Consider the following 23,242-nt stretch of genomic DNA (forward strand, 5'->3'; position numbering starts at 1 on the left):
AAAAGAGTGGACTCACTCCCAGACCTGAAGATGATTAAGGCCCACAGTCTCAAGAGCTCCACCAATATATAGGAGCAGTAAGTCTGGCCTTTTCTAGAACTCTCTCTTGTCTCTCATTATACTCCCACTCTATCCAAGACCTTCTCATGTGATCACACTTTCTGAGCAGTTGGTAGGAGAAGCCAGGTCTTCTGGTCTCAGAGGCTAATGTTCACATGGTCAGTGAGTCCACTGGACTAATTGTTTCCATGTATCTTCGATTTTCTTCATTCTTCTTTCCTCCAGGCAGAGAGAAATCAACAGTTGTATCTAAGAGGGCTGGCTCCTCATGAGCTTTTCAGACCCAAGTTACTACACAACCGACGAGGATGTACACAATGTTTTTGTGGACGATGTTATTAACGCGGATTCTCTTGAGCCACCTCCCTGTCTGTGAAGTAAAGGAGGTCCGATGCCGTCCCGGTGTCATTTGCCCATTAGTGAGAAAAAGGGCAGGGAGTTGCCCTGAGAAAATGTTTGGTATCACTCACTAAGCTGGCTCAGTCTTCATGGGTGGCAAGGGTTTCCTGTGAGCATTTCCTGGGGAAACCTTATCCCATCCACCCTATAGTCCTCATCTCCCCCTTTGAGACCCTTTTTCAGAAAAGTCAAAGAACACTTAAAAGGAACATGCTTTGAATCTCTTAAGGATACCAACTGCCATTTCTCCTGGTGTAAAGCAAAGACCACAGAATTCCTCAAGGAAAAGTTAAAGCAATGAAAATATCCCCTTCAGAAGTATATACCATATATACTCGAGTATAAACCGAGTTTTTCAGCACATTTTCAATACAGTTTTTGTGGTAAAATTAGGTGCCTTGGCTGATATTTGTGTGGGCTTATGCTCGAGTATATATGGTAATTCTTGATGAAGGATGTTCGACAATAGCTTCCATTTTGATATTTTTGGTTAATAAAGATTTCAGCTATTTTATAGCAATACATTTTTATTTTTTATTACATACAGTATACAATCATATGATAGTTGACCTGACAGTTGAAGAAAAAAGAGCAATACCTTAATGTGTCTCACTGGTTTTGTCACATTCAGCATTACCTGCCCTGTTTCCCCCAAAATAAGACAGTGTCTTACATTAATTTTTGCTCCCAAAGATATGCTAGGTCTTATTTTCAGGGGATATCTTATTTTTCCATGAAGAAGAATACGGTACACAGTTATTGTTTATTGTTTTATTAAAAGAGACCTCGCACTTCCTGTCTGCTCTGGCTGTGCTGCAGCCGACAGGGAGCTGCGTCCGCTGCCACAGTCCCGAGTCCAGAGTTACGGTAGTTTTGGGGGGCTTATTTTCAGGGGGTCTTATTTTTGGGGAGATGTCTTATATTTCGGCGAGAGACAAAACTGTAGGTAGGTCTTATTTTCGGGGGATGTCTTACTTTTGGGGAAACACGGTAGGGATCCAGCAACATTTGCCTAGTGTTGTCTCGTCAAGAGCAGGCGGTACACCAATTCCCATTAGAAGTTACCCAGGCCATATATGTAAGAGCTCTGCCACGTTTCCACTGACCTTGGATGCAAGGAACTCTTCGCCCACCCGCCCGTGGTCTTCCTGCAGTCTATGTCACTGCATGTGGCTTCTGGAGTCCAAGGAGGAACTTATGGACTACTAGTGGATTCATTCACTTGAGTTTGACTAGGCTGGGTTGCTTGCTTGATACATAATTCCTTCTTGACACAAAGTTCTTTCTTATACATCTCTGAGTGTCATTAGAAATGTTTCTCTAATCAACCCGGCCTCATTCACCATCTCTGTAACACTAGTACAATTGAAAACGGTCACTGTATAAAGCATAAGGATTACCATACCTGGCAATAAAGGAACAAATTTGTAGAAGAGCTCTATGGACTTGTGCCGACATTCCGCCTGGGGCCTTCCGCAGTGGGCCAAAAGCCACCTGACCAGGTCCAGCAGGCACAGTGAGGGCTCAGACGGGAACCCTCTGTGAAGAGACAATGCACTGTAAGGAATGCATTCCCAACCAGGAACATTCACTTTACCAAAGAAGTCCAGGAAGCATAGCAGAATAAATGAAAAGGCATTCCATCTATTTTTAATGCTTGTCATTAAATATAATCAAAATCTCACAGGTTAAATGGATATTAAATGCTGCTTGACCGCGTTTATTTCTTTTTAACATGGCAAAAAAACTAAGAGCTATTTCTTAAAAGGATATGTTTCATGTTTCCTTTAGAATATAGCTTAAAACACAGGGTTTTTACAAACCAGAACCAGACAAAGATGCCTTTTATCACCGCTCTTATTCAATACTGTGCTTAAAGTCTTAGTCAGAGCTATTAGATAACAAAAAAAATTCAGATCCATCTAAATTGGCAAAAAGGAAGTACAATTCTACAAATAGAAAAGCCCAAAGAAAAGAAAATCCCAAAAACTTGACAAGAAAATTGTTGCAAATAATTGTAAAATTCAGCAGTGTGGCAGTATATAAGACCAACATACGAAACACCTGGATTCCGGTATACTGAGGAAAAGAGTTCTCAAAAAAAAAATAGAAAAACTATAAAATTTACAATAGCTATATAAGTGATTAAATATTTAGGAATAAAATTAACCAGAGAAGCAAAAGACCTTTACAAGGAAAACTAAAAAGCTACTACAAGAAACAAAAACAGACTTATATAAATGAATGCATGTTCCATGCTCATAGATCAAACGACTTAACATTGTGAACATGTCAATACTACCCAAAGCCACCTATACATATAATGCAAGTCCAATCCTGACCCCACCATCATTCTTTAAAGAAATAGAGAACTAATCACCAGCTGATACGAGCCCTGGTGTCATTGTGGATGACGTGTTCAGCTGCTAAAGACAAGGTCAGGAGTTCAAAACCACAAGCTCCACAGGAGGAACTTGCTTTCTACTCCCTTAAAGAGCTATAGTCTTGGAAACTCAACGGAGCAGTTCTATGCTGTCCTACAGGGTCCACACCAGTCAGAATTGACTCTACTACAGTGACAGTTAAGAGAATCGTGAACTTACATGGAGAGGAAAGAAACCCAGTGTAAGGAAAGCACTACTTTCAGAAAACAACAAAGAAGAAGGCTTCTCACCTCCCAAACTCCAGAGTAGTCAAAACAGCCTGGTCCCAGTAGAACAAGAGATATAAATCTGAGCACTAGAACTATAGTGGTTGATGAAACGGATGTCACTGAATTGTTCGCAAGAAAATTATTGAATTGGCAAACATAGTTTTACATATTTTTTAAAAACAGTGAAAAATTCCATTTTTGTAAATAAAATATTTTGACAGAAGCAGTACCACCTACCGGGGCAAGCGGCGTCTCTTGGGTTTATTTAAAGAATCGTGCTTCTTTTCGATGATGTGCCTCAGATGGTCAATGGCAGCACAACACTGCTGGACTGTACCTGTGATCAGTACTCAACAGTTAGTACTGGCCTACTTTGTAATACAACAGATCACTTTCCTAACAATCCAGTCTCTTTTCCCTTTAAGAAAATGCCATTTAAATAACCGATTTACACTGCACATCTGAAAACAAAACCTATTGTTAATAAGATTGCAGGACAAAAGGATGACAACCAAAAGGTGGAGAGGCACACTCACAGTAATACCCCATTTCGTCTCATCTATTTAATGCCTGCCTAACGCCGGCTAGACACAACCATCACACTGCGGATGTGACACTGAAGGGACCTTTCAGGTCTGAAACCCATGGACCAGTAGTCTATAGACCTCAGCTAAAGGCTTTGACTGAAGAGCGTAAGCTTTTCAGTGTCTTTTTCTCCTGAGCCAGGTTAATTATTCAGTGCAGTTTAATCATACAGCCGCTGTGGAAGGAGGTGCAAGGGAAATAATTAGAGGCCTCTCAAGCCAAGGTCCTTGGAAAGGACCACCTGACACAGCTTATTCTGAGCAGAGCACCAACACAAAGCCTTCCTTCCGTGCCTGTGAACTATGGCAGCAGTTTCGGAAAGAGTGAAGTACCCTTGGCAGAGAAAAGATGAAGTGATTTGAAGTCCTTGATGGCGAGGACTACATTTAAGCATTTCTGCCAACAGTAGACTATCAACATGAGTGACGACAACTCTCAAGCTGCCTTTTAAAATATACGCAGAAACCAACATCTGGACAAGTAGCCACCCCACTGCCAGTCTCCTACCTTCCACCCACCCACCACCCACCCTCAGCTTGTGACTGAGACACAAAGAGAGAAAGCCTCGACATGCTCTTCCTGCTCAAATGAAATTCTCCCACCCGCCGGGCAGGATTCCCAGTTAGGCAAGGGGCCAAGGTCAATGGTAATGGGGGATGAGGTCAGTTTTGGAAGAAGTGGTGGGCTAGCACTTTGCAAACCAGAGGGGCACATGTCCTATGTCCACATATCATGTCCAAGTGAGAGATGGGCGGACAGAAGAAAACAGTACCTCGTGAGAAATCACCGGCGCTTAAACCAAGGCCAAAGCAAGCAATTTTAACGACTCTCAAAGCAAACAGAACTACTGGCAGGAAAGCAGGGAGCTGGATAAAACGTACCCAAGGATTTTTCATCTGTGTGTGCCAGGGCCAGACTTTCCATGTAGACAACCAAGGCTTCGAACACAAACTGCTCCACCAAGGACTCTTCTTCCCTGAAACATAAAGAATATTAAGCCTCACCGGAGGTGGGGGGGAATTTAAGCAGACATAAATGGTAGGAAGGCATTATTAAAAAATGCATACATTAAATTTGTTTTTTAAAATGGCTTGAGGTCGCAGGGAGGAGACAAGCCAGTCAGGGTGCAGTGTAGCAACAATGAAACATACAACTTTCCTTTAGTTCCTAAATGCTTCCTTCCCACTACCCCACCCCACCATCATGATCCCAATGCTACCTTACACATTCAACTAGACCAGAGGATGTACACTGGTTCAGATAGGAACTGGAAACAGGGAATCCAGGGCGGATGATCCCTTCAGGACCAGTGCTGAGAGTGGCAATGCTGGGAGGGTGGGGTGGGAAGCGAGAACCGATTACAAGGATCTACATATAATCTCCTCGCTGGGGTATGGACAACACAAAAGTGGGTGAAGGGAGTGGATAAGATATGACAAAATAATAATTTATAACTTATCAAGGGTTCACGAAGGAGGGGGAAGCAAGGAGGGGAAAAATGAGGAGCTGATATCAAGGGCTCAAGCAGAAAGCAAATGTTTTGAGAATGATGATGGCAACAAATGTGCTTGACACAATGGATGAATGTATGGATTGTGAAGAGTTGTACGAGCCCCCAATAAAATGATTTTTTTTAAATGGCTTGCATGTTCCCAAACAGAACAATTGAAAACACTTCTCAAAGAACAAAACCCGCTCAGGAGCAGCACCAGCAGGTTCCCTCCGTGTACAAGTGCAGCCCTTGATTGTGCAGCCATTCCCGGCACATGACACCAGAAGTAGTCTTCTGGTGACACTCTTACACACACATTGAAATTCAATGTAGGCAAAAACAAGCTGTCATAGCTGCACACTTTTAAGAGAGGAAATTTAAGAGATTCAACCAACCTAATAAAAAGTAAATTCAGGAATTGAACTTGAAGTCTTTTACAAGCACTCCGGTGTATGTGGCACCAGTCAGCCCACTATGTGGCAAGTAACCTGCTTACAAAGAAGACTACTGCCAGCCCCCCTCCCCCACCCCCACCCCCCAGTGGCCCGGGACCCTCAGCCTACTGACAAGCACAGAGGCCAGATGTCTCCCTGGACACATGCTCTTCAATACAGGAGGACAGGAAACCATCAGTCCCAATGTGAAAGGCACAGGACATATACGTCTAAGCATCAGAACTGGACGTTCTCCCTGTGCCTCCGCCCCAGGGCAATACATAGGCCTGGCTACTGCGCACTGACTGCAAAGGCTTTCATGAGACACAGCACACAGCAGGTACTGGAGGGAGGCACGGTTGAGAACAGGTTGCCAACAAGGAAACAATTTGGTAGGAATTTTTTTAGCCTTTTTTTTTTTTTAAATCCCAGGAGAGGTAGAGACTCTCAGGGTTCCACAAGCCACATTTCCCCAGGATCTCACAGGCAGATCTGAAGTTGAGACGAACCAAATTCACTGCGACCTAGTCGATTCTGCTGCAGTGACCCTACAGGGCAGAGAACTGTCACTGTGGGTTTCCGAGACTGTAGATTTGACAGGAACAGCAAGCTGCATTTTCTCTCTCAGAGAAAATGCACCTTGTGGTTCCCAGCCCAACTCGCAATGCACTGCACCACCAGGCCTACTTGAAATTGAGACTAAGGGGCCCTAAATACAAGTAAATCCGAATGTGTAGAGGGTGAAAACACGAGCAGAGTACAAAACACGAGAAGAGAAAGCTCATTTGGATGAGCAACTTGTGTTAAGTATACACAGGCTAACTGGAGTTGAATTGTAGAGCTCTTGAGGTCAGGCTAAGCGCAATAGTTTTTATCTCACGTGCCAGGAGACCAAAGAAAGTGACCGGAAGAAATGGCGTGACAAGACGGTACTCTAAAGCGGTGCTCTCCACAGAAGTAGGTACAAAAGAGCTCAAGGGCATGACAGAAGAAAATATTCGAATATTATGTTAATATTCTTTCTATATGCAAGGTCCCGACAAGTTCATCTCTCATGCATCCTTTCTTCAAAAGCCATCTGAAATGCGTTTAGACAGATGAGAGTGGATCAAGGAAAGGAACTGTGATGGAGGGAAAAAGAAGCATACACCGAGACCGGAGCAGAAAGGGTGCTCCGGGGGCAGCAGAGGAGATCAAGGGAAATCCTGGACACCAGGTGGGCAAGCAGGGGGTGGGGCTCCAAAATCCACTGCAGTATGGTTTCCTCAGCCTGGACAGAATGCCAGCTGAGCCCAACCTACAATCTTACATGAACTTGGCTTCTGACCATCTACTTGAAGTTCTCGTCCTCCTGCCATGCTGGCTTGCATTCACTGACTACGAGCACCGACCCCACAGAGTTCTTCTTTGGCCTACTCCTTGCAGGTGCATGGAGGCCACGGAGAGCTGACAGCAAAATGAAGGGGAGCACACCCTCCGAGGACACTTTCCCAGACACAGCTGCTGACCACCTTGATAGCTCCTCACATGCTGGATTCTAAAGGCCTGAGTCCCAGTACAGACCGTGGGCCCTGACCTACCTACTCATGTTGTGGGGACTTTCTACCCTCTCAGGAGATGAACAGTCTCTGTGACTGATGTCTCCTAGGACCCTTCCTCTCCCAGTGAGAACGCTGACCCACACTTCCATAGGTGCTCTTGCGCTTGCCAGCAGCCGTCCAGAATGAAGCAGCAGGTTCAGTCATGTCAGAAGGAATACAGAGGGCCGCACAGAAACGTAAGACGATCAGTAGCACGCAAGTGAGGAGAGGGAGGGAGGCAGAAAAGAGGAGCTCATACCAAGGGTTCAAATGGAAAGAAAATGCTTAGAAAATAATGCTGGTATCATATGTACAAATATGCTTGATACAACTGATGTATGGATTGTTATAAGAGCCCCCAATTAAATGATTAAAAAAAGAAAAAGTCAAGAGAAAGAATATATCTGGAAAGATGAGGAGGAAATATGGAATTGGGAAATTCATAAACTCAAGGACAAGTAATTCCGTTTCATAACCTAGGCAGTGAGTATACAGAAATTATTTTCCTATAAGTTTTATATATATGCTAAGGAAGAGCATTACAATGCTAAAAATTATATAATTACAAGTAGTCAGTTCGCATACAAGCAAACACTCATAGAGATTCCACTCTTCTGTCCGTCAATCCTTTTGCAGTATTTTTATAGCTGAGTCCCTCTTGAGAAGTATCGGAGAATGTGCAGCAAGGCACTTGTAAAGACCACTGCTCTCTTAGCAAAGGAAAGCTCTCGAAGGGATGGACAGACACAGTGGCTGCAACAACAGACTCAAGCTTAAGAACAACTGTGAGGACGGTGCAGGACCAGGTAGCGTTTCGTTCTGTTGTACAGAGAAGGGTCGCGCTGAGTCAGAACCAACTCTTCGGCACCTAACAACAACAATAGCCCTCCACCCTGCCAGTGCTCGCTTACCTGAATTCTCTGTAGACATTATTAAAAGCAAGTGCGGCCCCCAGCCTCTTGGAAGCACTGGGGTGCAGGGCGAAGCTGTACAGTCGCTTAAAAAGTGATTTGGTGTTGACAGGACTTCTTTCCTGCTGCTGGGGTGTTGTCTGCTTAATGGACCATTTTAGGAATTCTCGAACACAGCGCCCACAAAAGTCTCTCAAAGTACTGTCAATGGGATCCACAATGCCTTCCTGAAACCAGAGGCCACTCACTTGAATAAGCACAATGACCATTCAGTGTCCTGTCTGCCTCTGAGCCTAATTTGAGTATACTGAAAAAATTAATTTATAGTACAATTCAAAAAAATAATAATAAAAGTAAGACAAATCTGATTATCTGGAATCTAGTTAGTAATTTTCCTTTGACAAAATGGAAACATTTTCTTTTAAGCAAATTAGAAATAGAAGTCTCGACAGAAGTAGAAAGTCTCATCTTTCACGGAGATTCTGGTGGCTTTTGGACTGCTGGCCTGTGGTTAGGAGCCCAATGTGTAACCACTGCACCCAGAGGGCTCCCAGAAGCAAGCCTTAGGCCAGGGTGGGGAACATCCAGCTCTCGGGCCACATAAGGCTGGAGAAATCTTCAATGCCGCCTAGCACCATATGCCCCACCAAAGAGGGGCAGTTGCAGCCATCCCACACTGATGTCATGAGTTCATTAAACTTTTGACCAATCTGGCCCCAAAATGATGTTATGAATCTCTAAATGGTTCTTGGCAGAAAAGAAGACTCCCCATCCCTGCAATAGGCTGACATAATGACATCTGCAGGAATCAAATGTAAAGGTATTCACAAAAGCTCAAAAATTTATAATAAACATCACATAGCTCTAGAACTTCTCTGGCCTCAAGCTCAAGTCAGGTTGATATAACCTTACATTATATCAACAAATGAAGGACATACAAACAAATCGGGCCTACTCCTGTCTCTGCCCTGCAGAAGACTAGGTCAAAGACTAATGGTCTGGCTCTACCATCTCAGGATATTATGTAAAAAACAAGCTTCTGTTTTTAAGACCCTTTAATTGTTGAATAATTTCCCGCATGCAGGAAAAATTCAATATTCTCAAAACATCTTTTATTCTTAACCCTATAACGCCGAGCGCAACGTTTTCATAACATTTAATTAAATGTATATATTAATATATATTGATAACTATGAAAGTAAAGAATAAAAACAAAAAATTTTTCCCTGAAATTAAAAATTCAGGGGTTATAAGGTTAAGTTAACTATTGAACAAAAATCACTATAACTCCAATAAAAATCTAAAATCACACTTCTCATCCCTCTCATATTCAGCACACATGTGCACGTGCTGACCCACAGGCATCTGTGCACACATAGGTGGACATAAGTGGGCACACATATACGCGTCTTTATTAGAGACTGTAGGTGGATTGTCAAATTTGTCACCATCCTCCCCAAAAAAGGTAAACTATTTGCTTAAAAGGATGGCATCTTATCCATTCAAATGTTTTCATCTAAATCCATTAAAATAAGACAAAGGCAAAATTAAGATAGGCTCCATTTGGAGGCCACATTTTATATCTTGACAGGAGTCTTTTCTCCAAGCCCCAGTATGACTTACCAGGATAGTTTCTAACAAGGCAACGGTATCCTGACTTTCAAATTTCTTGTTGTTGGTGAACCAGTGGATCAGCTGCATAACTAATGGCTCGTATAATTGCCTTGTCACCTGAAGAAACACCACTGTTAGATGCAATGCCTTCATGCTAAAATAATCTTGCATTAGAAAAAGTTCACTTTAAATAGCACTTTAAGGGAAAAAAATTAAGCTATAACAGTACTATGGTTTTTAGTGTCCTTTTTTAGCTTAATTTTATGAACATATCCTAATTATTATTCTCTCTCCTTCCTAAGTCAGGCAAAGTAAAACTGCACATGCTACAACTCAATTGTCCTTAATGAGGATGATACTTTAAAGCAAAAATTGTTGGTCTTTTAATACATATCCTTATTGATTTTACCTGGACACACACATGGTGCTCTGGATAGGAAACAGAGCATCATTAATGTGCCTACACAGCGCACAGTGGCAACTAAGTCCCCACATCAAGCAGTGATAAAACAAGAGCCAGCTCCCTGTCCATTGTTTCAAAGGGCAATGCATCCCCCAAGCCATCAAGTTAATCCAGGCTCACAGTGACCCCACGGAGAGAGCAGAACTCACGCTGTGGGTGTCTCAGACGATAACCCTTTATAGCAGCAGAAAGTCTCAGCTTTCTCATGGGGAGCGTCTGGTGGGTTCAAACTGCAGACCCGGCGGTAATTATTGTGTCACCGGGGCTCTAGCTTGCCTGCTTCTAGAGAGGACAAAGACTGCTGCTTTGCCATCCTTCACCAAAGAAAGGAGAAAAACCCTAGAACTTGAAGACTAGATGGAAAGTACCCTACCTTTTGACTCGCGCCTTCTGCAATATCAATAAAATCTCTGGTGGGACGACAAGCACTGTATGTCAGATTTTACAATCCAGACAGTAAGTGTGAGCTTCCTCCTCCCTCTGACATATATATACCCAAGGAGACAGCTCGCCAGGCTCCCCGGCGTATCCTGACAAGTTACCAAATGACCATCTTGGGGAAAAGGGGGAAGTTTTAATAAAAATATTTTGAGATCAGAACAACTAACTAGAGAAATGGCTATAGATCTAGTACTCATGACATATAAAGAATAAAATGATCTCCACTACTAACACAGAGTCTGGAAGTTCAAGTCCTCCTAGAAGCAACTTGGAAGTAAGGTCTGGTGATATACTTCCACACAAGCAATTACAGAAAATCCTGTGCAATGTGTGTATGAATTGCTTCTGCGAACAACTGCACGCATCCTCTGCTAGGAGACCAGAGGAACTGGATGGTGCCCAGCTACGACAAGTCTCATTTTGATCAAAGACTGCATAGAATCCTGACCAAAAGGGGAAAAAATGAATTTCAAATTCTCCTGGAAACTAATTTCCTGGAGAAAGGCAGGCTGGGTGAATCCTTGAAACGATTGCCCTGAGATCATCTTTATTAAGCCTTATGCCAAAATATCCCCCTGTAGAAGTCTTACAACCAAAGAATGGAAAAGTAAAGGGAAGGCTGGCACAGCTGAACTTAGTAAGAAAATGTCTGCCTTGAGCAGTGTGCTACCCACACGGGACCAAACTAACAACAGTAACTTGAACAATTAGTAAGGAAACTCAAGGGCAGTGTGTGTTTGTTAATACAGGCAGAATTACTCAGGAAAGTTAGAAGGGTAAGAATGATAACTGAATAAGGGGTTCAGAATATATTAGCATATTACGGTGGCTGAGCCTAGGAGTTGAGGTTAGGGTTACGAGTTCTGGTGGCCTAGTAGGTGTTAGGTGCTAACTACGAGGTCAGCAGTTCAAGATCACCAGGAGAAAGAGGAGGCTTTCTACTACTGTAAAGAGTTAGTCTCAGAAATCCCTAAGAGCAGTTCTGCCCTTGTCCGAGAAGGTCACTATGAGTTGGAATCAACTCAATGACCGTTTGGTTTTGATTTAGTGTAGGAGTAGGTCCAATCCCATTTCGTCTCAAGTTCCTGCTTCTGTATTACCCAGGTTATATGCAGAATCCCTCAGATTAAAGTGTTACACCACAATGAAACAACTGTCTAAACCTGACTTCAAATTCCATCCTGCCTCATGCTAACTTCTTTAACAATCCTCCTCCTAGTACAAAGTTAAAAGCCTATGACCAAGAAACTCTTTTCCAAGAAATCAAGAAATGTTCTTTTCTTACATATACATCTGAGAGCACTCAGGAACATAGCAAAGGGTTTCCCTTCAACCATCGAGCCCACTAGCACATTAAAGTGCACAACGAAAGAAACATTTTCAATCTCCTGGAAGGTGGGCAGTGACAATTCTCCACGAAAAGTCCTTCCAGCAGCCTGTGACCCCCTGCCATCCAGTCAAGTCCCCCTCCCAAGGCCTACAGGACAGGCGAGCACTCTCCCTGTGGATTTCTCAAACTCAAACTCTTTACAGGAGTACAAAGCCTCGTCTCTTTTCTGTGGCACAATTGCTGGGATCAAACTTCTGACCTTGTGGTTAGCAGCCTAACATGTAATGGCATTAGAAACAAGCAATGCCTACCTGTTCCAACTTTTGTACAAGTCCAATTAAAGGCAGACTTAAGAACAAAACATGTACAAAATCCAGGGTCTGCCAGTGATTTATGTCTGCTTTGTAATTCATCAACTTCCCAATTTATCAATTGATATTCTTGGGCTTTTCAAGTACAAAGAAAAACTCTATCTATAAAACAAGAACTTATTTTCTGTCTTATTTATCCAACTATCATATTCTTATCATATAATGTTGACTGGACTCTCCTAAACAATAGACAGTGCTGGCTGACAAAAAATTTCAAGTGGCCTTCCATTTGCTAAGCACCATATTAAATGCTAAATAAGAGCCGGCTTTAGTACTTATAAAAGAGCTCTGATGACTACATTTTTATTGGACTTAGTAGTGTTAAAAGCGTCGCACCCTCTGCAGATGGACAATCTCACTTACCTGATCCACATCACATGCCAGTCGGAGCAGCACAGGGAAAGTCCGCTTGTAGAGCTGGTACATGGGCGGGAAGCCATGGTCCCCTTCAGGTATCTGAGTGGCCTTTCCCAGCATAAACATAACCACGCTATGCAAAAGTTCACATGCTGCCACCTGGAGGAGGCCGCAGTGTAAGAGAGCACAAACGTCCACATTTTCAATAAGAGGATATTATGAAAGGCTACTTAACCCAGCCTTTCACGAAGTTTAAAAAACAGAAATGTTTAAGATAATGATCAGACATCTCAAATACAAATTAGGTAAAATAGCATTTCTTCTTGTATAAAATGAATACTTCTGTTCACTTTAATCTCAAACCACAAGTTAAGAATTGCTATTTAGAAGCGTTAGACATTTGAAATAATATATTCATAAGAAATAGGAACCACTCTGGAAATTAACAAAGTAACATTAAATTGAGACTATCTTGTTTCTAACCTCTGAAGTTTGAGGAGATAATTGAGCAACGACTAACAATCAGTTATAAATGTCTTTTGCCCTTTTAAATGCTATTTTCTATTATGAAGAGCTTTTAGTATATTAGGATTTAGTCTTATACCCATTGATTCATTAATGTTCAACTTGATCACTTATCAGTGACACATAATTCTGAAAATAGTTGTCTAATTACTATGCTTCAGAAAAGGCAAAAATAATGATATAAGAATAATGAAAATAAAATCTGTTGCCTGACAAATACATTTCCAAAACAACGGACTGTCGGCTGTAAGTGAAAGGAAATACATAAGTACCTTAGTCTGTCTGTCAGTAGCTAACAAAGCTAATTCTGTGACCCGAGGCAAGAAGACGTCGAGATAAATGACGGGCTTCATCTCTAGAAATGGCACGGCAAAACTGAGCCTCTTTTCTTTATCCCATGCCATACACCTCTTCATCATTTCATCTGATGAACCAGCTGCCAAAACGCAAGATTTAACAAGAGTCATCTTCCAGGGAATCTCTTTCTAAGACTATTCACTCTATATTTTATTAGTCAAACCAGTCTATCACTAAGTGCTTTATTGATGTTTCAGTTTTACTTAAGACATGAAAGAAATTACATTAGAGACATCAGCATATGATTTCTGAATTTAAGGTAAAATTATTTTTAAGCAAGTCTAATAGTCTGAGCCACGTAGCTTTCAAGACATCTTGGGAAAAAACATACGTGAGCAAAATTTTATTAAATTTCCTCTTTAAAGCATTTATTTTCCTGATATAAGTTTCAAGGTCCTAAATAAGCAAGTGTGGTCATAGTTATCTAATCATTTGTCAATTTGGGGGGATTAAGAGTGAAGGGGTGGAGTCGAGGCTGTCAATCAGGTCATAGCCATGAGGCCTCTGTGGGCATGGCCTCCGGAGGATTCTGGGAACTCCTGTATTTCCTCCTTGGAGCTCTCTGGCACTTTCTCCCTCTCTCAGCTGACTCCCTGGGAAACATTGCAGCTGACAAGACACATGGAGCTATGCAAGTGCCCTGAGCTGAAGAAGCCATGTGGAGACCACTGCCAATGCTGAGACACGTACACCACCACTGGACCCACAGGACTTCCCACCGACTGGCCTTTGATCTTCCTGCATTCGGCATCATTGCATGTGTTTTGTGAGTCTGAAGAGGACTTTATAGATTGGTATCAGACACAGGGGCTAACATTGGACTTATGGACTTGGCCTGGCCTGGGCTAGGATTCTTTCTTAATGTACGCTTGCCCTTATATATAAAGCTCTTTCTTATATACATAAGAGTGTCTCTATGAATTTGATTTTTCTAGTCAACCCTGATTAATCGCAAATATCACTAGTTTTTTTATATCAAATTTCCAAGTCAAAATAAAAATTAATGTTTACTAATCAAAACTGAAATTTCATTAAAAGTACACAGTAGAAAAACCAAGTTTGACAGAGCATATTAACTTTTTATTTCCCTAACACTATGTTTAATAACAAAAGAGTCATTTCAAAATGGAAAGCATTTATGACAGAATTAAGCAGGAACATTTCTCAGACCAAATGGGTGCAAAGCATTTTCATTAGACAAAATGTCATCCTTTATCATCTAGTTTTGAAAACATGTAAATCAGATTATGGGAGAACCTATCACATTTACCATGATCTGACAAGTATTTCTACAATTGTTGTTAGTATTCACTGTAGTTGAGTTGATCTCTACTCATAGTGACCCATGAGTTACAGCGCCGGACAATTCCACAAGGTTTTCAAGTTCGTGACCTTTGGGAAACAGCCCTAGTCTTGCCTTCTGGGTGGGTTTGAATCATCAACCTTTTGGTTAGTGAAATATTTAATCATTTACAGGAGCAAATCCAAATTACCTACAAGACTAAATCCATGTATTAGAGACATTTACCTGTAACAAGACTTCTGTTTATTTGTCCTCCTAGAGAGCCAAGCATTTTCACTACTTTAATTCTTACTTCTTCTAAAGATAGTGCTTCATTCTGCAAATGTAAAAATTATATACATGTAATACAGTTGGGTTAAGATGATAAGAGAATTATCAGAGAAAAAAGTCTATTTTGTCACCTATTCTTTTGTGAATACCCCAATAGCTAATTGCATCTAACGGAGTTGTACTAGCAATCTTATTGCAAATCATGAAAGAAATCACATCTACATTTCGTAGGCCCAAAGGTCTCAAACACTTGGGAAGGATTTTGTTATACTCAAAAAATATAGGCCCCACAGTCTTTGTTTATATAGATTGTATTTATTGATAATGATTGTGTAAGCATAAAAACTCAGAAGTCATTTATTTTATTTAAAAATATTAAGCCCACCACATGCTAAGAAATCACATATTTTTAGGGGGAAAAAAATTCTGATTTCCAAAGAAAATAAAAAATCCTGGGGATAGAGGCACTGTAGCTTAGGATGTAAACTTCTCCACAGGCCAGATCCCTAGAAGTCCACAAGTTTGATAGGTTGGCTAAAGTTCTTACTGACATGTGGGAAAGAGAAGGATGTTTGAATGAATTTAATAGATCATCGTGATTACCATTCTTTGACACAATAAGCAAGAAGTCATTTCTCGGAGGTAATTTACAGTGTGGAATATAAACCCATACCAGTGAATGCTGTACCTTTTATTAAAGTTCATTGCTCTGTCTTGCACTTCGAATGGCTCTGTGATTTGGTAACCTTACCCCTTTGTCATCTGAAAATACTGGTTCACTGGGTTATGCTTAAGTTTCCCACACTGGCAAAATCATTATATAGCCAAATATCACATTTGATAACATCACCACCAATCTTGGAAAAATCTTTAAGAACATGAAACTGCCAAGCTCCTAGTAATAGTGATAGTTTCCTCAACATTTTATTTTCCCTTAAAATCCTAGATTTTTATAACATTGGCAACAAAAATCTGTCAAATGTCTTCTATCAAATGATAGAGTTCACTCTTTGCTTATCTTAAAGAAATCTGACAAGTAACCAAATGACTGAAGTGTGTTCTTTAAAAATAGTGTGCTGGGGACTGCGTTCGCGCTCTCCCCTGGAAAAAAAAAATAGTGTGCTGTGAAAAAAGTGGCTACTTCAGCTCATAACTTAAATAATTACACGAGTGTCTTTTCTCAAAACAACTGTTGTTCTTTAGTAGTCAGCAGATCGGCTTTGTGCATGCTGCCTGTTTCATCACACAAGGTAGCGAAAAGATTGAGAAGCAATAACAGTCAAAGATCAAGAATTAATACAATGCTAAGGAATCAACACTGTGACCCATCATTATGTCCCCAGTGCAAAGTCAACAGAGCAACAACAGTTTAGGTCTTGCAGCCACAGTCATCCATTCTCATTTAGAGAACTACCATCCCAAGATATTGGGGTTATGTTTCTATAAAGAAGTTTAATTCTCAAAACTCTGCAAATGCTCAAGAAATTCTGTCTTGTTGTGTGTATATGTTATAAAATTATGAACACTCTGAGGCAATTACTCTATTTCCACCCAAGCTTCCAAAAGAAGAACAAAGTAGAAAATATATGCCATGGTACGCAAGATCAATTCTATATTTATAACTTCTCCCAATTTTAGTTTGCACTTCATACTTAAAAGAGGTATTTTAATATTCTCATAACATTATATTTTAATATTCTCATAACATTGCAGTCATATGACATATTATGAAAACCCAATCTCAAGAAATTACCACCATACCAATGCCACTCAATGGGAAAGAAGAGTGTCTTGAACAGATAAAGATGAGATTTTCACACGCAGAGAAATGAAGCAGGCTCCACGCCTCATACCACACACAAAAACAAGTTAAAAATGGAGAGTAACCCAAATGTCATTTGAAGCGTCGCTGGTACAGTTATTTTAAAAGCATTTCTACAATGGAGTCTGATTGGTATGCAAACAGTAAGTGGTATGTTAAGTGAAGATTGTTAACTTGCCATAAATGTTGTGATGTGACCTTGGCATTAAGTAAGAAAAAGTAAAGACAGGGGATCTCTTACTGATGTCAAATTCTTTGTCCTCTTCAGATGTTTTAACACAACTTTTTGAAAGCCTTTCTGGGCAGCCCGAGAGAGTGCAGATACTTCCCAGTTGTTCTTGGTCTCATCTAATCAACAGCAAACAAAAACAAATTCTAAATACCATTCATTTGCTCCATAAAGGCAAGTGAGAACATACTACACTGCTAAGTAAAGACAGTAAAGCCTAGTTTTAATTTCTATTCAAACACACTTTTCTGGAACAAAAATATTAATGGTTGTTGTTAAAGACCTACTAAATCGCTCCTTAGAGCAATGGTCAATTCTATGCCCTGGGTAGACATGATGCATTAAAAAGAAACGCCTGAAAAACCAATGGGGCCTGTAAAGGGCCAAGCTGGTAAGGACTCTCATATCTGTTATGTACCAATTATGGGGCAGTCTGTGCGTCAATAAAGATGGCGAAAGATTAAACCTAACGAGAAAATTAGAATCCACAAGTCCATGCTAATTGACGCATGTGTAGCGGAGTGAAATTTCTTAACGTGGCTCTTCTCCACCCGTCTCTGTAACTCCTAGCAGCTGGTGAGCAGGACCATGCACACAGGGCAAATGGAAAGCTAAGAGAGAAGGGTCACTTTTTCTTATCACCCCCCAGCTAGGAGGATGAGCCATCTTTGAACTGCAAAAGAGAAAAAATCCCTGAGAGACCTAGAGAGAATACGTCGGATCTCTGTCTGAAATGGCAAGAGTCCCCCCTTCCCCGCCTCCCCCCCCTCCACCTCCGAGATCAGATGCATCGGGGCCTGGGACACAGAGACTCAGAGCGGCAACACTGAGACTATGGTGAGACTATGGGGTACCTTCTCATCCCCTGGCCCAAGACTATGAAACTTCAGACAGAGACCGGAGGGCTGGCTTCCTGGCCCATGGAAGCAAAGGCCAAGGGACCATGTGGCTAAATGACTGAGGAACAGAGGGGGAGACTTGGCAACTGGCTCAAAGACTGCGTGCTTACTGCTTGCTGATCCTGACTTGTGGTAACCCTTCGAGTCTTCTAATAAACCCCCTTAATCGTGAGTATGGTCATGAGTTGTGTGCGGCCAGTGGAGCAAACGATTGAGTCCAGTATAGATATACGTGTCGTGGGAGGATGGTTGATGTCAGAGTAGGTGAAGAAAGATAGAATATGGTGGCGTGTCTCAGTCTTGTCTCAGGGCAAAGGGAATGCAGCTATCTCCACCCCCACTGTGGCTAACTGCCCCTTTATGAAACAAAAACAAAATGTGAGCGTTCCGTTTTCTTGGCATAGCCTCCATCTAGGTCTAAACACTTCTTCCCTAACTATATTGTGCTTTAGGTGAAAATTGAGAGCTCCAAGCATCCATTTTACATTCAACAGTTCACACTCAATTTGTCGGAACTCATCCACTGCAACCCCCTCGACGTGATCTCACTTATCCTACTCCCTCCTGCTTCCAGGTGTCCTCCCTCCTTCTCTCCCAACCCTCTAAACTCCGTCCTTGGGTAAACGCTGCCCTTTTGATCTGAAAAGGCGGATTATTCCAACAGAGGGTGAATTCAGTTCAAAAGCCCACGAGTCTCCAGTCAACCAGTAAATACAGGCTCGTTCATGCTTTTGAATTCTGTTCCACATTTCTTTCTCCCACTCTAGCCACGACCTTCTGATGCGATCCTTTCCAGAGTAATTGGAAGGGGCAGCTGGTCTCCATCAAGTGCTGGCCTCAGGTCATAGAGTTATGTCTGCATCTTCCACTCATCCCCTGGTCTAGAGTTTCCATAAGTCTATCCATTTTCAAAATGTTTCTTTCCTTTGGATGGACAAAGTAGTTCGCCTTTGAACATATCTGAATCTATGTTCAAAACCTGTATCTAAGCATGGTACTGAAATCTAACTCTTTTCAGGGTGGCGCTGTTCAGATAAGCATCCGACTGCTAACTTCATAGTCAGCAGTTCAAACCCACCAGCTGGGCACAGGAGAAAGATCTCGGCAGCACAGAGATTCACCCTTGAGAAACCCCAGGAGTGGCTATGCGTCAGAACTGACTCAATGGTAAGGGGTTGGGGATTTGGGTAACACTTCCCCAAAGAAGTCTGTGCTCTTCGATTTACACCATATCAGATTACGTTCTTTTAAATAGGGATGAGAGAAGTCTGAATGGGCAAAATTAAGGCAGTAGAGTGTAGCAGCTAAAATTTCCTAGTGCAACTTTCACAGGACAGCCCTTGCTACGCTTGAAGAACAGGCAGATGTACTCTCAGGATGCAAAAAATTCATCAGCACAACTTTCTTGGCCATTTTCTATCTTCTTCAAACTTCTTTCTACGAAGCCTCCATGATGGCCCAGTGTCCTTTGAGAAAAATCCATCCAGGATTCTCCGACCTTGTCCTCTGGATCTTATTAGTGAATCCAAGACTCATCCCTGGTTACAATTTGCTTCATTAGCTTCAATTTTGCTTCAAAGGCTGAGGGAAAGCTCTTCGGAGCTAGCTGATCTACGCACAACACTTCGGTCACCCTTGGAGCTGAGAAACTGCTGAGGCCAAGATGTTCGCTTGAACCGGAAACGCCAAATTATGTGACATTCTAAAGTTAACACCTGTTCTATCAATGCCCATGCTCCAGCCTTCTTCTGCCATGATCTGGATTTCAGCCACCGCTCCTTCATTCTTTGATACTGACGGTCACTCAGCTTATCTTAGCAGTCTGCCTCGTCTTCTTTAAACCCTCGATCCTTTCAAACAATGCTGCTTTATATGAGTCAACATTCCTCTAAACTTGCTGCAAAGCTTTATCGATTTGGGAAGATGTTCACTTGAGTTGTTTGGGGATTTATTTGTTTTTCTGGTTTTTTATTAGTCCTGACCTCAAAATATTTTTTCCCCATAGCACAGGAAATAGTTTTTAAGGCAGCTTAATGAGGTCAAGACAAATCTATAACTGATAGTGCTTCCACTGATCGCAAACACATACTTAAATATATTTCACATGGAATAAACCTGAGCACTTATGAATGGATCCCTATACATTACTGCTTGGCTTAACCTCACATATTTGCAACATCAAAATAAACTATTTTAAAAATTTGAAAATAGTAATAATGCCTTAATTAGACCTCCTATTGTGCCAATAACTTTACAATGAATTCAGAAAATTATAAAAATACTAGTCAAGCATATTTTGGACATGTTGGCTTCAAATTCCCTAAGCTGTAAAACTACAAATAGTCCTAGGCTCACTATAGGGTCTCTAGGGTCGGCAGTGAATTTGGCAGGGAAGAGGATTGTTTATTTTCATTAAAATTCATACATCCCAATCTTTGTAACCCTTACCTTGAAAGGCTGACGTTTTCAGATAACCATCCAGGCAAGGGAGAATGTCCTTGTAATATGGCTGAATCACGTCCTTATGGATATTAACTGACCACTCTTCTAGGGCATTCAGGCCTACTTCCGCCAATGGGGTATGGCTCAAGCCCAGTTTGAAAGCCATCTATCCATGAATACAAGCATGGCGAAATGAAACTCAAGAATTTAAGACTGAAACAAAAGAACAACTGTGTTTTCTAATTACTGTGCATTCCCCCTACTGGACCACCAGACCCTACTGGAGGTAAGAGTAAACAAAGGGAGCTAAGAGGACAGCAACAAGCCACCCGTCTACACAGCAAGGGCTATACTGTAAACTCTCAAAGCATGGAAAGTTTAAACTCACATCAATCCACAAGGGGAACTCAAGAGTCAAAGTCAAGTGCCTCGAGCCCCAAAGCTAGTAAGCAGCCGAAGCATAACCTGACCCAGGTGTGAGCGATGGCAGAGCGCCTAAAGGAGAATGGCATCTCGGTGCTTACGAGGAAATGCAGCACTGCAGGAAGAAAGGGATCTCCTCCCGAAACACACCCACCTGCAACGCAGGTACATAGGCTTTCATATCAAGCTCAGTGATGTCGTGTGGCAGGGACAGAATGAAGGTCAAGCAGGAGGCCAACAGCTCATCTTTGTACTGCTTCATTTTAACCGACACCTTCCAAGAAATGAGAAACGACAGTGTTATGTGCTTACGGTGAGCATACAATTTAAATATCAACTTTGAAAAATCGATCTGACTCTCAAAGAAGAAACATAATCATGTAGCTCTTATACGACAGGGCCACTCAAACCAAACCGAACTCACTGCCACCGAGTCGTTTCTAACTCGCAGCAATCCTGTACGACAGGGTAGGACTGCCCGAGAGTTTCTGAAACTGCAACTCCGACGGGAGCAGAAAGCTCCATCCCTCCCCTACGGGGCAACTGGTGGCTTCGCACCACTGACCTTGCAGTTAGCACCCAAATGTCGACCCACTATGCCAGATGGTCAGTGACCTAAAAAGGTATGCTACCCAGGGAAAGTGCATTTACTAAAGTATCTAATGTCCTAGAACATGAAAAAAATTTTTGAGTGATTTACTTATTTTGAATTGCCATCACTCAAGTTATTTTTAAAAATTCAAAGGGCTCTTGAAGCACATGGGTCCCTTCTTCGGTGTTTTTTAAGAACTTACTCATAACCTGGAGCACTAGGACTTTTTTCAAATTATATTAATTTTGAGTCAGCCCAAAATAGGACCAAAATAAATTGTTTAGAATTATCTCTTTACAAACAAACAAACAAATTACCTCTTTGCCAAACTTTGCAAATAAAGCAAAACAAGAATATTTTTCAGCATCCTCAGAAGAGTGTTTCAGGCTCTTTGGACTAATGCCCTGTGAGGTAAGATATTCAATTAGGATTAAATATTAAACTAGGCAACTCTGCACCCCAACCCCGCAGTTCCAGCCTCTCTCTGACAAGTGCATCATTTGCCCCTTAGCAGGGTCTCAAGCCAACAGTCCAAGGCAGGGTTCAGGCCGAAACAGAGCATGAGGAGGAGGTGGACAGACAAGGAAAAAGGTAAGTCAGCCCCTTCTATGTGTCCCTGCAAAATGCATCTGCAAACTCAGCGGCAGGACAACAGTCACACGCTGCTCACCCTGGAGCTCACAGTAACTGGAGCTGTCCAAGGAGAGATCAGAGTCTAGAGAAGGCCTGAGGATTGACACTGGAACACATGCTCAAGTGCTAATGTAACTTTTTGACTATAATGATCAGGTAGGGGCTTGGAAATCAAGACGGAACAAGGTATTTGCTAATCTCTTAAAGAGGTCATTCAATGGCCATTTATATGTCAATTTTTTAAATGTACAGAATTAAAAAGTTTTACAACTGCAATATGCTGTCATTGCAAATTTCATAATGCATTTAAATATGTACAAGCAACCTAAAACAACTATCCAATGCTGTCCACCAAAAATGACTTACCTCAAAATATTTCATTTTCTTGGCATTTCTCACTACAACAGAAAGCAACTTGTAGAAACCACTGATCAGTGGCAACTGAGTAGACTGCAAAATCAGTGCGTAGGCAAAGGAATATACCCATGGCTTAAAAAATTCCAAGTGTTTCTCGGGAAGAATCTCTCTGTAACAAAACAAATTAAAATGCTTAATGTAGAAAATTTTGATGATATCAATGTTTTCACTCACCTTGGAAATTCTATAGTATGCCTCCAACTCCATCCCAAAGCATTTTCACGTATACTTACAAATATTTTTTCCCCACCTCATCATCCTTTAAATATATACTGAGAAAAATGAAAACTCTAAACTGGTCCTTTTAGATGCATTTTAAAGGTCGGTATAAATGGCTCTAGATTTCAAGTCTTTAACAACTTCATTTCATTCATGTACATAAATGTTTTCGCTATATTATAGCCAATAACTGATAATTTTCCTATTTAAGTAATTAGAATCATAAATAAATAAATACCTGCAAAATTCCACGAGGTTGATAAAAGCTGAGAAATCTTGAGGTTTAGCAGCACGCAGGTTAGCCGCTGGATCTGAAGTTGGGATCACCCAAGAACCAGCAGATTCATTCTCATCCTTAAAAAAATTAATTACACCAAAATAAGCATTGTACCACCCAAGCATGGCTTTGTTCATCAGACAA

General features: G+C 41.5%; 1 protein-coding gene across 1 annotated transcript in view; it reads right to left on the reverse strand.

Annotated features, from left to right (window-relative positions):
- PRKDC (protein kinase, DNA-activated, catalytic subunit) overlaps positions 1–23,242 on the reverse strand; it is a 208,396-nt gene that overhangs the window by 161,436 nt on the left and 23,718 nt on the right. Inside the window, exons 17-30 of the mRNA XM_075549648.1 lie at positions 23,060–23,175; positions 22,552–22,711; positions 21,870–21,956; positions 21,115–21,234; positions 20,544–20,703; positions 17,209–17,315; positions 15,101–15,191; positions 13,488–13,651; positions 12,697–12,849; positions 9,738–9,845; positions 8,115–8,341; positions 4,579–4,673; positions 3,350–3,449; positions 1,865–1,998 (exon numbers count right to left, since the gene is read on the reverse strand). Of these exons, the coding sequence (XP_075405763.1) occupies positions 1,865–1,998; positions 3,350–3,449; positions 4,579–4,673; positions 8,115–8,341; positions 9,738–9,845; positions 12,697–12,849; positions 13,488–13,651; positions 15,101–15,191; positions 17,209–17,315; positions 20,544–20,703; positions 21,115–21,234; positions 21,870–21,956; positions 22,552–22,711; positions 23,060–23,175 (1,822 nt within the window). The remainder of the gene's footprint in view (positions 1–1,864; positions 1,999–3,349; positions 3,450–4,578; positions 4,674–8,114; positions 8,342–9,737; positions 9,846–12,696; positions 12,850–13,487; positions 13,652–15,100; positions 15,192–17,208; positions 17,316–20,543; positions 20,704–21,114; positions 21,235–21,869; positions 21,957–22,551; positions 22,712–23,059; positions 23,176–23,242) is intronic.

The sequence above is a fragment of the Tenrec ecaudatus genome, chromosome 5 (genome assembly GCF_050624435.1).
Source record: "Tenrec ecaudatus isolate mTenEca1 chromosome 5, mTenEca1.hap1, whole genome shotgun sequence".
Taxonomy (NCBI): Eukaryota; Metazoa; Chordata; class Mammalia; order Afrosoricida; family Tenrecidae; genus Tenrec; species Tenrec ecaudatus.